At 34.1% G+C, this 17,105-nt stretch overlaps 1 protein-coding gene across 3 annotated transcripts in view; it reads left to right on the forward strand.

Moving 5' to 3' along the window:
• Positions 1-17,105, forward strand: part of LOC143249858 (lachesin-like) — a 235,792-nt gene that overhangs the window by 203,407 nt on the left and 15,280 nt on the right. For 2 of the 3 annotated variants that reach the window (XM_076500416.1, XM_076500419.1), the window contains exons 3-4: positions 1,758-1,965; positions 15,785-15,955. In XM_076500416.1, the coding sequence (XP_076356531.1) occupies positions 1,758-1,965; positions 15,785-15,955 (379 nt within the window). The remainder of the gene's footprint in view (positions 1-1,757; positions 1,966-15,784; positions 15,956-17,105) is intronic. The other variant, XM_076500417.1, reaches the window with a different exon arrangement.

Below are 17,105 nucleotides of genomic sequence, written 5' to 3' on the forward strand. Positions count from 1 at the left end.
TATTTAAACATGGTATTGGAAACTGTCGTCCACATATAATCAAAAGTATATGGAAAGCATTCCAAGATATATGATCTTAGACTGGCCTTGGTTACTTTTACAGAAGTTTGTTACAATGTAGTGTGTGATGTTTGGTAATAGTGGGTGATCGTCGCCACTGGACTGAGCACAACAGACAATGGAGAAAATATTTTGAAGTTCAGAAAATAGTTATTGTAAAGTGCAGTTTGTGTCAGTACATTTGCTTAAAGCTTTTACTTAAAAAAAACAAAAACAAAAAGCACACAACCTACTCTGTAATAAACCCACAACAGCATAAAACCTGACTTAGCTATAAAAATCAAAATAGTAGCTTAGAACTTATTTCATCCAAACAAAAACATGTTTATTTGCTTAACTATATTTTAAAATAATTTGTTTCCAATTCACCCTGTTGAAAGGGTCAACCCTTGTGTTTTGTTTGTTTTTTAAAAAGGAACATATTGCCAAAAAACCAGAGACGAAACAAATCTTTGAGATTAATTTTTGCGATGGCGTTTTCAGTTCATCTGGGCACATTTCTAAAATAAAACCTGACACGGAAGGCGTTAATAAAACGGATATGAATATAAAATAGCAGAACCCGTATGTAACTTAACCCTCTTAATGCTATCACCGTATAAAATACGGTAGTTTATGAAAGTGTTATCGCGGGGAACATGTAGGTTTACATTTCCAACTCTTTGATCTTGTTAAAGGGCAGTACACCGAAAGGGTTTAAATCACGGCGAATCCTGTACATGAATCTGCAAGGTTTTCGGCATGGTTTCTGTTTAATTTCGCGCAAAGTTACACGAGGATTATCTGCGCTATCCGTCCCTAATTTAGCAGTGTAAGACTAGAGGGAAAGCAGCTAGTTAACACCACCACCGCCAACTCTTGAGTTATTGTTTTACCAATGAATAGTGTGGGATTGGCCGTTATATTATAACGCCTCCCCCGGCAAAGATGTTTGGTGGAATGAGGATTGGAACCCGCAACCTTTAGATTACAAGTCAAATTCGTTAACCACCATCTAGCCATGCCAGGTCCACTAAATAGGAAGTTCGTTGATGAGAAATCCTTGGACTGCTTGTATATTTACAGAGAAGAGAACAATAAACGTAGAATCAAACAGTTTCCCAGTTATTATTACATATAATTTTCTGGCCTATAATATATTTTTTGTTGCTGTTGTTTAATAGAAATATATTCAACAATATGAAAATTACACGAGGTGGCGTATGTAACAAACATTCTGGTTTATTGTAACAACTCCAATGTAACGTCACTGAACTTCAGATAACCACGCGTTAAAAACGTCATGTCGCCACTTTCTACGAATTCGTAAAATAAGATACCGAAGCTGTTTGGAGGAGGAAAACGTGGAACATCTTTATTAGTTAATTATAGCTTCGTTCATTATGAATATATTACTAGGCAAATCCGTTTAGGTTTCGCGCATTTGTCCCCTTATTTTAAACACAGTGCTGCCATTAGGATGGTCTGTTAATTAACAGTATCGCATTCTATAGTTTCAACATTTCTGTACTAGTTTATGCATTTAATCAGCTTCAAACATTTGTCAATACTGAGCACGTTGTAGGAGTAAAGCATGATTGTAAACATAAGCGTCATGGAATAGTTACGTAAGAGTTATCTATGTATCGTCAGTACGAAAGCAAATTGGAACGAGTTGTCAAGCCATTTCTAATTAGTATTCCACTGATTTGTTACAGGTAGCTTGGATTAAGTATGACACACAGACGCTGCTCACGATTGACACCAAAGTCATTCCACACGACAAGCGTATACGAGTAACAAACAACAGTTTTCGCCAGTGGTTCCTCCACATCAAGAACGTGGTGGAAGAAGATAAAGGCCTCTACATGTGCCAAATAAACACTGAACCAATGATCAGCGTCACTGGCTACCTGGATGTTTTACGTAAGAATATAGTGCATTGATTAATCTTCATGTAGTATGCATGCGCATGTTGCGTTGAATAAGACATCTTTTTAAACATTAAGATACGTAATGTTTCTTAAACAATGCAGTTTACAGTGTATTTACATGTATGTATATTTCACGACAAGTGAACCTTACATCTAATTTTGAGATATGACGCATCGCATTTAAAGTTAAATGATGTCATGTCTCTTGGACCTGACATTCAGTATGTATCTGAATGTGTGTTTCTTGGACCTGACATTCAGTATGTATCTGAATGTGTGTTTCTTGGACCTGACATTCAATATGTACCTGAATGTCTGTTTCTTAGACCTGACATTCAGTATGTATCTGAATGTCTGTTTCTTGGACCTGGCATTCAGTATGTATCTGAATTGTGTTTCTTGGACCTGACATTCAGTATGTATCTGAATGTGTGTTTCTTGGACCTGACATTCAGTATGTATCTGAATGTCTGTTTCTTAGACCTGACATTCAGTATGTATCTGAATGTCTGTTTCTTGGACCTGGCATTCAGTATGTATCTGAATTGTGTTTCTTGGACCTGACATTCAGTATGTATCTGAATGTGTGTTTCTTGGACCTGACATTCAGTATGTATCTGAATGTCTGTTTCTTGGACCTGACATTCAATATGTACCTGAATGTCTGTTTCTTGGACCTGACATTCAGTATGTATCTGAATGTCTGTTTATATGTCACTACGAATGAATCTAGAGCTTGATTTTTAGGTATGGCACATTTGACGTTAAATGACGTGTTCCTTAACCCAAGTGTTAGCGTATGTGCTGGTATTCGTTTTTAGGCTTAAGTAATCATCACTTTTTTATAATATAAATTAATTAGATAAATGTAGAATTAACGATTGTGATGTGTGTTTTTTCAGTAAATGAGTTTTTGAACAATTTCTACGAGCATTCTTTACAAAAGCAACTGAAACCAAAATGTTTTAAGGTAATTCAGTCCATTTTATTCGAAACAAGGTTAAAAAACTCCTCTTTCGCTTTATTTCTCCGATGTATTTCCAGGTACTATTATCAAAACGACATTGCTTTATTATTCTAGATTTGCATTCGTAAGCACCGTATTAGCTATATGTATTTGTTGAACAAGGTGATAGACAGGAAATGTGATTTTTTAAAGAATATTTTATTTCAAATACTTCAGTATTACGTTTGACCCTATGACTTTATTTAACCCAAATACTTCAGTATTACGTTTGACCTTATGACTTTATTTAACCCAAATACTTCAGTACTACGTTTGACCCTATGACTTTATTTAACCCAAATACTTCAGTACTACGTTTGACCCTATGACTTTATTTAACCCAAATACTTCAGTATTACGTTTGACCCTATGACTTTATTTAACTCAAATACTTCAGTATTACGTTTGACCCTATGACTTTATTTAACCCAAATACTTCAGTATTACGTTTGACCCTATGACTTTATTTAACCAAAATACTTCAGTATTACATTTGACCCTATGACCCAAATAATTCACATCGTATTGAATTTTGTAGGTCAGCGAATACTAAAGAAATGTTAGTTCATGACTTATTGTTTCCCATAATGTAAATAAGAGGACGTGATTATGTTAATAAGAAATAACATTATCTTTAGCGGAATACATTACATGAATTTTGTTTTTAATTTTGGCAAATGTAATGCATATAATTTCGCTTAAAATAAAATAAAAAAAGAAACTGAAATCGAAAATTTTGCGAAACGTTTTATGTTTTCAAGTCTGATTACTTAGGACTAATTATCGTATAGATGCTGCACAGTTTCTTTTCTGTTTTGTCGTTTAAATTAATAGCTTATGAGAAAACAAACTTTGACTTTACGGAACAAAACTGATAATTGTAAGAATCTTTAGTCTGTGTTGAAATTAATGAAGTAGATTCTGGTTCTAGCAGTCTTGTTTATACGTTGTAGATGGAAGGTAATGAGAAAATCCATCCGGGAAAGCAGTCTTTCTTCCGTTTTGAATCAAAAGGTTTTAAAAAAAATTGTCGTATGGAAGGTTTTCAGTTGGTTATTTACGACCTTTGGACTTTTCGCTTTCGATTTTATTACTACAAAGGTGATTACAACTATGGAACCATTTCAGAAGGGAGATCCATCGAGAATCTTTTTAAAAACTTTTAACAAATTATCGGTAATAAGTAAGGAACCCATCTGCTGATGTGGTCCATCTCTATGCTAATTGGGGTCATTTATTGTCCACTATCCAAACAGAATAAGCTTAGTTTAACCGAATTCTTACCTCCACTGCATCATTGAGCTGCTACAATGTCATCCTTCTAAAAGCATTGTACACATTTCGCCTCTTCATCTTACTATTATTATTGCCTCGAAAGGAAGCCCACGAGGAATGCATTTCTTACAAAAGGTTATAAAAATGTTTTGCTATACAAGTCACCCATTCCAGCTTCGATGTTTATAGCATCTTTTTAGAGATGCAAATTAATGGCAGGCTGAGAAACCGGAGTCTTCTAAGATACCAAATGTCCTTCACAAACCATAAAATGCCGAAATAATTCTGTGAGGACTCATATAAAATTCAAGTTTCTCTAAGCAAAATAGTGTTTTAATATATGAGGTAGTTTCAAAGAGCACCGTTAGCTCAGGGCTCCAATGAAAAGCGCTTTTATCAAAACGCAACACACTTTCAAGCTTGTTTCTTATCTGTAGAAAAAATATCGCAAAAACAATATTTGATAGTAAAACCTTCTACAGCATTTTGAATAACACAAAGATACTCGCCCGCAGAGATATATATTTCTAAGAACACATCTGATCTATAACATAGTGTCTTTATCCTAAAAAATATGATTATATTTGTTTTTCATTACAAAAACTATGTTTAAAGATTTACGTATTTCATTCTGTTAATTATCAATAGCTGGTATCATATCTAGATCTTTTACACTTTTCTCTTTTATCTGGCCCTATAGTGGTTCATCGGCAAGTTTGAAGGGTTAATACTTCTGGTGGGCACAGCACATATATTTCATTGTGTACTTCTTGGCTTAAAATCACAACAAAACAAATTAAATATTTTCATTTTTTTCTCTAATATTTCCTTTGTTTTCAACTATATACAAGTCAACCGTTGATTCGTTTTAGAATTTTCGCTCAGTTATATATAAGGAGATATCTACGTATAACTTTAACTGTTCTTAGTTCCTAACTGATAGATTAGAAGTGAGGCAGCTAATCGACAGCACCCAACGCCAACACTTGGGCTACTCTTATCTAACTTAATGATAATTGGTTGTTGCTTTTATATCACAGTCCGAGCACTCTAGTTAATAGGCCACATCAAACCCATACTTAAAGAATGAAATATAACCAGTTCCAATGGAAGTGAATATTTGATACGTTCGTGTCTGTCAACTATATTTAGTTGACATAGCTGATTTAATTACAGTGATTCAAAATGGAGTTCAACAACCTCTTTGCTACGTGAATCCTAATATAATTTCATACTTCCAAAATAATACAGTGCTAATTATACCTTAGTGATCATTTCTCTTGATACGGTGTGACAATACACTGTTGAGTATATCATAGTGATCACTTCAATAATACGATGTCACACCGTCTTTGTCCAAAAAAGTTCTGCTATCTTTCATGAAAACTAGGCTCCGATTGGTTTTGGTACAAGTTGTCTCCATTGTTGTTTGAAAATCTCACCCAAATACTGAAGACTAAAACCATGTGATCTAACCCTTTTTTTGATAAATAGTTTTAGATTATCCTAAAATGTCCTATAAGTTTAACATCTGGGTTCTAAGTAGAACATATTCAATGTTGATATAGTTATTTTAAAATCAAGCATGTATTACTCTTTTTTCCTAGTAGCATTACCCTACTCAGCAAACCATTCCGTCATAACACCAAAAGGAATTTTTGATGCACAATTTCGTTATAGACAGGCATCACGCACAAAATGCCAAATACAGCCCACACCCAAACCACGCCATCTCAGTCCTTTAAAACTGACACAACACCATTACTGTCGAAGTGCTCTGTCCCTTCAAACCTCATTTTCAGCCATCGCTCTGATTTAGAGTGATATAGTTCTCACCCTCCACGAAGCTCGGGATCAGTAAGCAAAATTACAGTGCTGGTGGGATTCTACCCAAGACAAAATGATATAAAGCATTGTTGATGGTGACGTATGATTTTTTTCAATCATACAGAGTGTCCACACTCGTGGAGAACAAACACTGAACTCGTATGTTTATCGATCTTATAAGAGAAACTTTCTGTGAGTCTATTGCAATTCCAACTATGAGTTCAAGTTACTTTGCTTTTGAAACGCATTTTCTAAGATATTCATGCCTTAAACTGCTTTTATATCCGCAACTTTAATAACTTAGAAGTCATAGTTAAAATGAAGAGAACCGATCATCAATATTATTATTATTATTAGCGCGTTAAGGCGTGCGCTTCGTAATCTGAGGGTCGCGGGTTCGCGCCCAAGTCGCGCCAAAACATGCTAGCCCTCCCGGCCGTGGGGGCGTTATAATGTGACGGTCAATCCCACTATTCGTTGGTAAAAGAGTAGCCCAAGAGTTGGCGGTGGGTGGTGATGACTAGCTGCCTAGTTTTACACTGCTAAATTAGGGACGGCTAGCACAGATAGCCCTCGAGTTGCTTTGTGCGAAATTCCAAAACAAACAAACAATTATTATTAAGTGAAAACACTTGTTACCGTGTAGTTTAATTTTAAAAGATGAGAGATTTTATCGTGCTTTTCCTCAGTTCCTTACAAAGAGTTTTGTGTAATAGAAAACTATAAAATCATCCAGAATGATGAAGCGGTCTGGAACTTATTATTAGTGGTCAGTGTGAAAAAAAAATCGATCATTTGAAAGTTAACAAGTTAACGATTGTTACTCCCTGACAAAATTTGCGGTTGAATTTGAACGTTTTAGAGATTTCAAGTTGGATACAGCTGAATTTATGCTACGACTAAAAAATATCACGATCTCTCGTATCAAGTTCCCAGAACTCAACAACATATATTTTTTCGTTCTTCATATTTACTTAATTTGCAACATTTTTGACATAAGTCACACACATTTCACAACCTTAACTTATCCATCTATCCTTTTACTTATTTGTTTTAGCATAAAATATGTTATCTGTTCTCTGTCCATCGCAGATCATCGAACCCTGGACTTTAGCGCTATAAGTCTGTAAACTTACTGTTTACCTACGAAGAATGTGTCAAATTTTTACGTACTGCAATAGCTTGCAAAGGATACTAGATAGGCCACGGTTTATTTTCAAGAGAGATGTCCATATTCTGGCAACGAGATGTACTCCTACAAAGTGTTACACGTAGCAACCTTCAACTCGTGTAATTTTGTTATAATACATAATAACTGTTATGTACACTGACGCGGACTAAGCGTACGTACGGTTAGTGTAATATATATTTTTTTAATTTGTATACAATACATCTCTTGTTACATGAATTAGCATCTTGTTTGTTTGTTTGTTTGTTTTTCTTACAGCAAAGCCACATAGGGCTATCTGCTCAGCTCACCGAGGGGAATCGAACCCCTGATTTTAGCGTTGTAAATCCGGAGACTTACCGCTGTACTAGCGGGGGGCGAATTAGCATCTCGGAAAGTGTTCTTCAGAGGTATCAAAAATTAGCATTTCTGACCCTAAATATAATAATAAGATAGACAAGTACAACATTCGCTGGAATTTCTGATGCAAATTTTTTTATGTAAATATAACATCATCCAACATGTTACCGGTATTATTAGGATTTTACTGATTGTGTTTTACATTCTTCATAAATTTGAGTAATAATTAAGAAACATTATACCAACTTGTATGCCTATTGTGTACATGTGAATAATTGCATCAGGTAAGTTGCAAACACCTAGACCTTTCTATATGAAACATTTCACATGTAAGTTCTGAAAGTCGTAGAAGAATAGTAACTTTACAACAGCATGTGCTATAGGATGTAACTGCACAATGTCTTAAGTATTGAATTATAAGTTATTTTGTACGCTTCTTTTACACTTCTTATTTAAACATTTCTTTTAAAGCTTCCTAAAATAGATTATTATTTGTTTGTTTTTTACACTTGCTTGACACCTATATTAAGAAAAAGCACCAACTTCGTAACAGTGGTTTTAAAAACGCATGAGAGTTTATATCTGTAATATAGGAGTACATCTCGTCGCCAAAATAATATGGACACCTCTCTTGAAAATAAACCGTAGTCTATCTAGTATCCTTTGCAAGCTATTGCAGTACGTAAAAATCAGACATTACTCGAAGGTAGACAGTAAGTTTACGGACTTATAGCGCTAAAGTAATAAACGGAAAGACAAATATTTTTGTTGTGGTCATCGAAAAGCCATTACTGATCTTCAGTATTTCAACTTTTTCTAACGACATTATGTAAACTATGTGGTCATGAAACTTTGAAAGGTTTGCAAAGAAAAGTTCTAATCCTAACCACAGGAGGGTACAATAAACAGAACGTTTTTTCACTAGATATGAAACTTATAGACCACATATGTGATAAAGTACATCAAAGTTTGAAACTCATTGTAAAGCCTACCTACCTTTTAATATGAAATTAATTGCAAACAAAGCAATATACCTTTAGAAAAAATGTACATGTATACAAATATGAGAGTTGAAAATTACTGAAGCTACTCGGACTTACCTGATCAAACTTAATACTCGCGCATCAACAAACAGCAATCACATTTTTAAATTAAATTTTCGATCTCATATCTAACCATGAACAACACAAACAAAAAAAATTCATAAAACGGTCAATATCCCTGAAAAAAACAAAAATATATTGGTTAGGCTTAAAACTTGGTTCATATGTATATTGTAGTAAGTATTGATTTTTTTTTCTGCTTCTTTAGCCCCACAGATAGAATTTTAATAAAAATTCTTAAAGTTCGGTGGTGTCTACAGACGGAGCTAAGGAAATACACGACCTAAAGTCTCGCAATATATAGGTGTATGTATATATGTACTTCAAGATATATTCGTGTGATATAAACATACATTTGGTTACTTTCATCTATTTATGCAAAAAAAACATATCTATATATATTTTGCTTTCCACCCCAACGTTAATAATGAACGATATTATTTTACTAACATACATACTATAACCCACTAGATTGTACGTTTCTTTATTAAGAACCATTCATCAAAATATCGTTAAAACCATGAAAAACCCATTAAAATTCCTGTTGTCTGTATTGATATCGTGAATCATTCACAAAACTGCTGCTTCGTATGAGTAGATTAAATCATATGTGAATATTAAAGCACATGGGAAAACTAAATCATACGAGAATATTAAAGTACATGGGAATACTAAATCATACGAGAATATTAAAGTACATGGGAATACTAAATCATACGTGAATATTAAGGTACATGTGAATATTAAAGGATATATGAATGTTAAATTATATATGAATATTAAATCATATGTGAATATTAAAGCACATGGGAATACTAAATCATACGTGAATATTAAGGTACATGTGAATATTAAAGGATATATGAATGTTAAATTATATATGAATATTAAATCATATGTGAATATTAAAGCACATGGGAATACTAAATCATACGTGAATATTAAGGTACATGTGAATATTAAAGCACATGGGAATACTAAATCATACGTGAATATTAAAGCACATGGGAATACTAAATCATACGTGAATATTAAAGCACATGGGAATACTAAATCATACGTGATATTAAGGTACATGTGAATATTAAAGGATATATGAATGTTAAATTATATATGAATATTAAATCATATGTGAATATTAAATCACGTGTAAATGATAAATCATATGTAAAAACTAAATCATACGTGAATACTAAATCATATGTAAATACTAAATTATATGAACACATTAGCATGTGTTCAAACATAGTCAAGGCATTTAAAATAAATTACCTAATCCTGATCTAACAATAGGAAAGTAACTAACTAGTTAATATTTTCTATAATTTGGTAAAATCCATTTCTATAATAAAGATGTTTGATGAGACGTTATTAAGAGTACAAAAAGGACATTCAAAGTCGTTCAACTTCTGTCGAAATGCGAGTGCAGAAACCGTAAAAAAGAAAACGTCTATCAAGAAAAATATTTTTCTGTCTATCATACGTCTTACCCTATAAATGCATTTGTATTTATCTAGTAACTTAATTGAAAAATTGAATTTTTAAAGCATATTTATGCCGTTCTTCTTCTGTGGTTTCAGCTGAAACAATTTACTCCGTAATTTAAAAGTAAATTTTGTTTCTCGCATCGCATAAGTTTGTTTTCATTTGAAAACATTTGCAGAGTATTTTGAGCGATTTTTACAATTTTCATTACCGTAGCGAGTACTTTAAAATTAGAGCTTAATTCAAGATACCAGGAGATTTAAAATTAATCAAGATATTAGCATTAGAAAGTAAACTCCTTTTGTGAAAAACAAACCAGGATTAATGAGTTTGTATAAGGTTTGTCATGAAAAGTGAGATGCTAGACTCGTCTCAAACCGACTGAATTATTTGTTAAGTTACGTTCACATCCACCGTTTATTTTCCGGCTCTTTCGGTTGTATTTTGACAGAACGTTGATCCAGTGTTTAAGCCATGAGTCGTTGACAGGCGTGCTCAAAGAAAAAGTGCCATGCTCGGCTGAAAGTCGTTACCGAAAGCATATATTGCACTCGCAAAAGCATAAACTCCATTATTTCTATTTGTATAAGAGCAAATTCTCTTAAATATAACAAAATTTGTTAGATCTGAGTTTTAGGACTGACAGCTACAATTTAACTGAGTAAGATTTTAATGGTCGGCATAGACTCTACGTAAGGCTGTGTGTTAAACCTACATTTTTGTATAACATTTCCATGATCAAACATCGTAGTTTGTTGTTAAGAATTTAATAGGAAGTTGACATTAGTAATATATATTTTTTTCGACATACACCACTTATTTCAACGAAATTCATCGATAAATTATTGTTATCTAACATACAATAAATTACCAGGTGCAAAAGTATGGAATTGTTTAATAAATCCGTGTGGCTGAAAAGTAATAAAACACAACTGACGAATGAGTAAGACACTTTAGATACTTAATTGTCCCCCGCTGGTAAAGCAATAAGTCTTTGGATTTACAACGCTAAAATCAGGGGTGCGATTCCCCTCGGTGGACTCAGCAGATATGTGACTTTATAGCAATGTGGCTTTGCTATAAGAAAATACACACAATACTTAAACGTTGTATATAGACAACTGCGGGAATTTTTTCACTAAGTTTCAGTCGTTCACAATTTATATTGGAATAAAATACTGTGAGGTATAGCGCTAATAAACTTACCAACTTTTCCTCGTGTTCATTTATAGTATTAAAATATGTTTGTATATTTCTATGCTTCGTTCAACAAGTTTGTATATTTCTCATAAACAGAAAAGAATCAGTCTCGGACTTATTCGATGCAGTAGATTTCAAACCACCTCTCAAAAATTATTTTGAGGCGATAAGCCAACACAACACAATTGTTTACTGGCGTAGACAGTGGTTGGCGTGTAGTGCTGCTCACCGAGGGTCAAGGTGCGACTCAACATTCTCAACTGTGAGAATGTAACAAATGTGACTGTATGTCCTTCTATTCCGTTACTCGTGACAATATAATAAGCGGTAAGTGTTGCTCTCTGATTGTCTATTGTCTGTGGCTAGCAGAAAACGAGAGACAACTATGCTTCAACATTAAGGATCCCTGACTTACCCGCTTAAGCCTTGTATCGGAACAATTTCCATTGAGGTTGAAAATACCAATGCCACATTTTTTCATCAAAACTATTTCAAAACTCTATAATTCAATTTATCCATTCCCGTTTTAATGTACAATATATATTTAATAGGGCATAAATGAAATATTAGCTATTTATGCTTTATGAAGTGGTAAGTTCCAATTCTTCTTGTTTAGATTTAGGCCTTACTTGCAATGCGCAAGCTAAGTATATTAGAAATCTGCCTAAACATGTCTGTATTGAAAAGTGACTAAACAAAACAAGAGAATGTCGACAACTTGCCCATTTTATGTTGCTTTTTCGTTTTGAATTTCGCGCAAAGCTGCACGAGGGCTACCTTCGCTAGCCGTCCCTAATTTAGCAGTGTAAGATTAGATGAAAAACAGCTAGTGATCACCACCCACCGCCAACTCTTGACTACTTTTTTACCAACGAATAGTGTGATTGACAGTCACATTATAACGCCCCCACGGCTGAAAGGGCCAGCATGTTTGGTGCGACCGCGATTCGAACCGCCGACCCTCAGATTACGAGTTAAACGCCTCAACCCACCCGGCCATACTGGACCATTTATGTTGCTACAAGTACAGTTTGTTTATTTTGTTTCAAGTCGTCTGTAGTTGATGTTTGACTTTTTGTTTTTGCTTTGAGAAAACGAAAGAAATGTGAAAGCTCTTGTATATAGTTGTATATTTTCATTAAATGTATGTATAATTTAAACAAGCGCTATAAAATAAGTGAGAACTTACATTACTTTGGTATAGATACAAACATTGTTATTTCCACCAATCCGAAATTTACTAGGCCTGGCATTAAGGCGTGCTCTTCGTAATCTGAGGGTCGCGGGTTCGCGCCCGAATAAGGCCTGTCTGTTGTTTATCACCTCAATACGTATAATTTATTTCGGACAAATTTCCGATTTATTATGTTACGAATGTTAGTATTAACGTATTACTATTTCAAATAACCAGCAATTTCAATTCGAATTTAGAAGTTAATAAAATGTTAATATTTATCAACAAGACTGATACACACAATTTCCTTTATTAACGCAAATATATGAACACAAAAACAATACAGTTTATACTAACGATTATTACTAATAGTTATTTAAAATGATGGTTTGTGTGTGTGTTTCATTTAGCAAAGCCACTTCGGGCTATCTGCTGAGTTCACCGAGGGGAATCGAACCCCTGATTGTAGCGTTGTAAATCCGTAGACGTAACGCTGAACCAGCGCGGAACTAATGATTTGCATACAAGTGTTTACAAACTCACAAACAATACTAAGTTTTCTATCCGGCCTACTAGGACTGAATATTTTATCGATGATTCAGGTCCACGAGAAGCAAATTAATTCTGAGTAGATACTCTTGGAGCTCGCTTAAGCTAACACCATCTTTTCTCAGGTAGCCTGATATCCTTACAAGCTCACTTTTTCCGGTGATGAAGATTTTTAATGTCCGAAGTTATTCATTGAAGTTGAACACTTTGTTATGTTCGAAAACTATAAACGTTCCTTGTCTAATTCTGTAGTATTTCAATTAATAGACGTTAATCGCAATTATAGCTTCCTAGGCCACACCGTCTGTACTTGTCCAATAATATTCTTTGCCGTCTCCTGGCTAACCCAGTTTTATAGGAATCACTCGATTTTCTCGACGTTTGAATAATATTCAAGCGTGTTTTCGTAAACACATATTGTTAATTCTCACTTTCCAGAACGTTCTACAAATTTGGAGAACAGGCGATACTTGCGCAATACACAGCCAAGAATATACTTCACATACAAGAAAGAAAACTGTACAGAAACAAGCGTAGGTATTAAAATAAATGTTCAACAGTAAATATGTTACAACCAATATAACTGTTAGCCCGTTAAAACCAAGGAATAACAAAAAAAACGCTAATAACAGCTTAATTAGATCAGAATAACTTCAAATTCAATGACCAAATATGTAAACAGAATGATAGGTTAGCTATGGTTTCTCCATATCTCTGTTACTGGCAGAAGATTTCATCGATAATTTATAAAATAAATTGTTTAATGATGAAAATAATACAAAACCGTTTGAATATTGGAATAAATATATTGATGATGTGATTCGTCTCTGGACGGGATCTAAACATCAACTCGACAATTTTGTAACTTCTCTAAATTAAAAAACAAAACAAAAACTTATTAAATTTATCATGAAATTTGGAAAAAATAGAAACATTAATTTTTAGACTCAAATATTGGCGTAGTATACATTCCTTTAATATCTTTAGAAAACCGAATAATGGTAACAACATTAATATGTTTCTTCTAGACATCCTGCATCTCACAAACTTGCCTGGCATGGCCGAGCGCGTGAGGCGTGCGACTCGTAATCCGAGGGTCGCGGGTTCGCATCCCAGTCGCGCTAAACATGCTCACCCTTTCAGCCGTGGGGGCGTTATAATGTTACCGTCAATCCCATTATTCGTTGGTAAAAGAGTAGTCCAAGAGTTGGCGGTGGGTGGTGATGACTAGCTGCCTTCCCTCTAGTCTTACACTGCTAAATTAGGGACGGCTAGCACAGATAGCCCTCGAGTAGCTTTATGCGAAATTTCAAAAAGCAAAACAAACAAACTCACAAACTTGCCGTGTTCAATAGTTTGTTGTACAGACTTATCACTGTACCCTTCTCATCTGAACTTTATGAAACTAAATTTAAAACTATCCAATATACTGCTGTTAACAATAGATAAACAACAGAGTTAGTTAACACACTGTTGTTTAAAAAAACGTTAAATCAAATATCCGCATATTGTACCACATGACAACGAAAATAAAATGATTTAAGATAAGCTACATTTGGAAAACTTTCTCATAAAATATATAAAACACATTGAAATCTACAGACTGGCCTTCTACTGTAAAAATAATATAGCAAACTTGTTGTACAAAAAACAAAGGTACAATCAAAAAGTACAGCAACAGTGGTGTTTACCAATTAACGTGTTAAGACTGAACTAATGTGTACATAGGTCAAGCAGGACGTTTCATGGAAACCTTAATTAAAGAACAATCTAGAAGCTGGAAATTAAAGAAAATTAATTCAAACATTGCATTCTATCTTATGGAAACTAAACAATTTAATCCAGACAAAAACTGGAATATTTTACATATCTGTAAAAAAAGGTAAAAAACAAGACAGTTTGGAAAGTTTATAAATAGGTAGAAGTGTTAAAATAAATCCAGAAAAAAATTATTTAACGATCAAACCAACTCAAGTTCCTCCCCACGTGTCTCGAGGTGAATCTCCAGGTCACTTCCGGTTCTTTGTTTAAACATTTATAAACTGTCATAAAGCATTTCAGTCTGTACCTGACGACGCCTTTACTGTCGAAACCATGGTCGTGAATAAATGACGTATTTGTGAAACGTACATTTGTCTTATTTTTCTTGAACTCTTTTAACCCTTAAACTATATACGTTTAAGGTTCTTACTTTCAAGTGAGATATTTCTTCTAACAGCAGCTAAGTTCTGTGAAGCCTCAGACGTGTTTTATTATTATTATTACAACTTTCTTTAAGAAAACACTGTTAAGTTGAAAACTATCATTTTAAATTTATCCTGTTTTCAAAAGATTAAATCATATCTCTTTTTCATAATTCTGTTTTCTACTTTACTCGTATCACAAAAATTAAACATGCTGTTACATGCACATGAATACGTGATACTATTCTTTTGTTAGTGTCCTCTGGTGAGTTATCGGTAAAACTTTGGACTTGCAATCCTACCCAAGGCTCGAATTTCCGCTGTGAACGGAGCACAGACTGCCCAATCTGTATCTTTACATTAAACAAACACCAACATTCTTTTGTTAGTGTGCAAGGATTATCTTTCTTCAGCTGGTTATTATTGAGTTGTGTTTTTGGATATTTTGTGACACGTGTTTTTTCCCGTTTTTCTTTTCCAGTTCCTCCAACTATCCTGGAAAACGGGACAAGTTCCGACATAGTGGTTGGAGAGCGGTCAAGCATCAGTCTCAGATGCAAGGCTTCGGGTTATCCTGCTCCTGTCGTGTTCTGGAGACGTGAAGACGGCAGAACCATAAATGTTGGTTCTTACGGTACAGTCTACAGCGAAGGTCGATATATATGGACTTAATTATCTCTATAAATAGGAAACGTAGTCAGTTTCACATGAATTGTAATTCTGTAAAGATATTCTTAGTTTGACATAAGTTGTAACTGTATCAGATATTCTTAGTTTGACATAAGTTGTAACTCTGTCAAGATATTCTTAGTTATACATAAGTTGTAACTCTGTCAAGATATTCTTAGTTATACATAAGTTGTAACTCTATCAGATATTCTTAGTTTGACATAAGTAGCTACTCTGTCAAGGTATTCTTAGTTTGACATAAGTAGCTACTCTGACAAGATATTCTTAGTTTGACATAAGTTGTAAATTTGTCAAATTATTTTTAGTTTTATATAAGTTGTAACTCCGTCAAGATATTCTTAGTTTTACATAAGTTGTAACTCTGTCATGTTACTCTTAGTTTTACATACGTTGTAACTCATACAAGATATTTTTAAGTTTTAATTTACTTTTGTCTTCATAAGATTGAGTCTTTGTCGTCAGTTAAGTTCCCTACTGGTACAGCAGTAAGTTACGGATTTACAACGCTAAAATCAGAGGCTCGATTCCTCTCGGTGGACTCAGCCCGATGGTGGCTATGCTGAAAGAAAACACACACTCTTCAGTCAGATTGTTTTAACTATAAGTGTTACCATAGCAACAAACAGTTTTAGGTTCATTACATTTCAAAAGCTCACATGAAAATCATCTCCATTTTCCAAATATGCTAATAATTATTTTATTAGGTTAGTAAGAAACTCATTTTAGGTTTACTAAACTTTTTATGCGACACTATTGCGTGCTACTACGCAGATCATGATCACATGTGTATTTGTGTTTTAAATGCTTGATTTGCTGTGTAACCTGTATTCACCGTTTGGAAGTAGAGTGAACGTTTCTATTGCACGTGTGAAGTATAAATAATTTTATACTGTTTGAGTTAAGTGTTTTTCATGTCATTATTGTACACAAGTGTTGGACGAAAGTGCTAGTAATTTCTTTGTCAGTTCACCACTGGAGCCTAGCATATTCCTGGTGGTTAGTGCGCTTGACTCGCAATCTTCGGGACGTGGGAATGAAATCGGACGCTAAGCATGCTTGCTCTTGCAACTGTTGGGGCATTATAATGTGACGGTCAACCGCACTATTCGTTG

This window comes from Tachypleus tridentatus, chromosome 4 (assembly GCF_004210375.1).
Source record: "Tachypleus tridentatus isolate NWPU-2018 chromosome 4, ASM421037v1, whole genome shotgun sequence".
Lineage (NCBI taxonomy): Eukaryota > Metazoa > Arthropoda > Merostomata > Xiphosura > Limulidae > Tachypleus > Tachypleus tridentatus.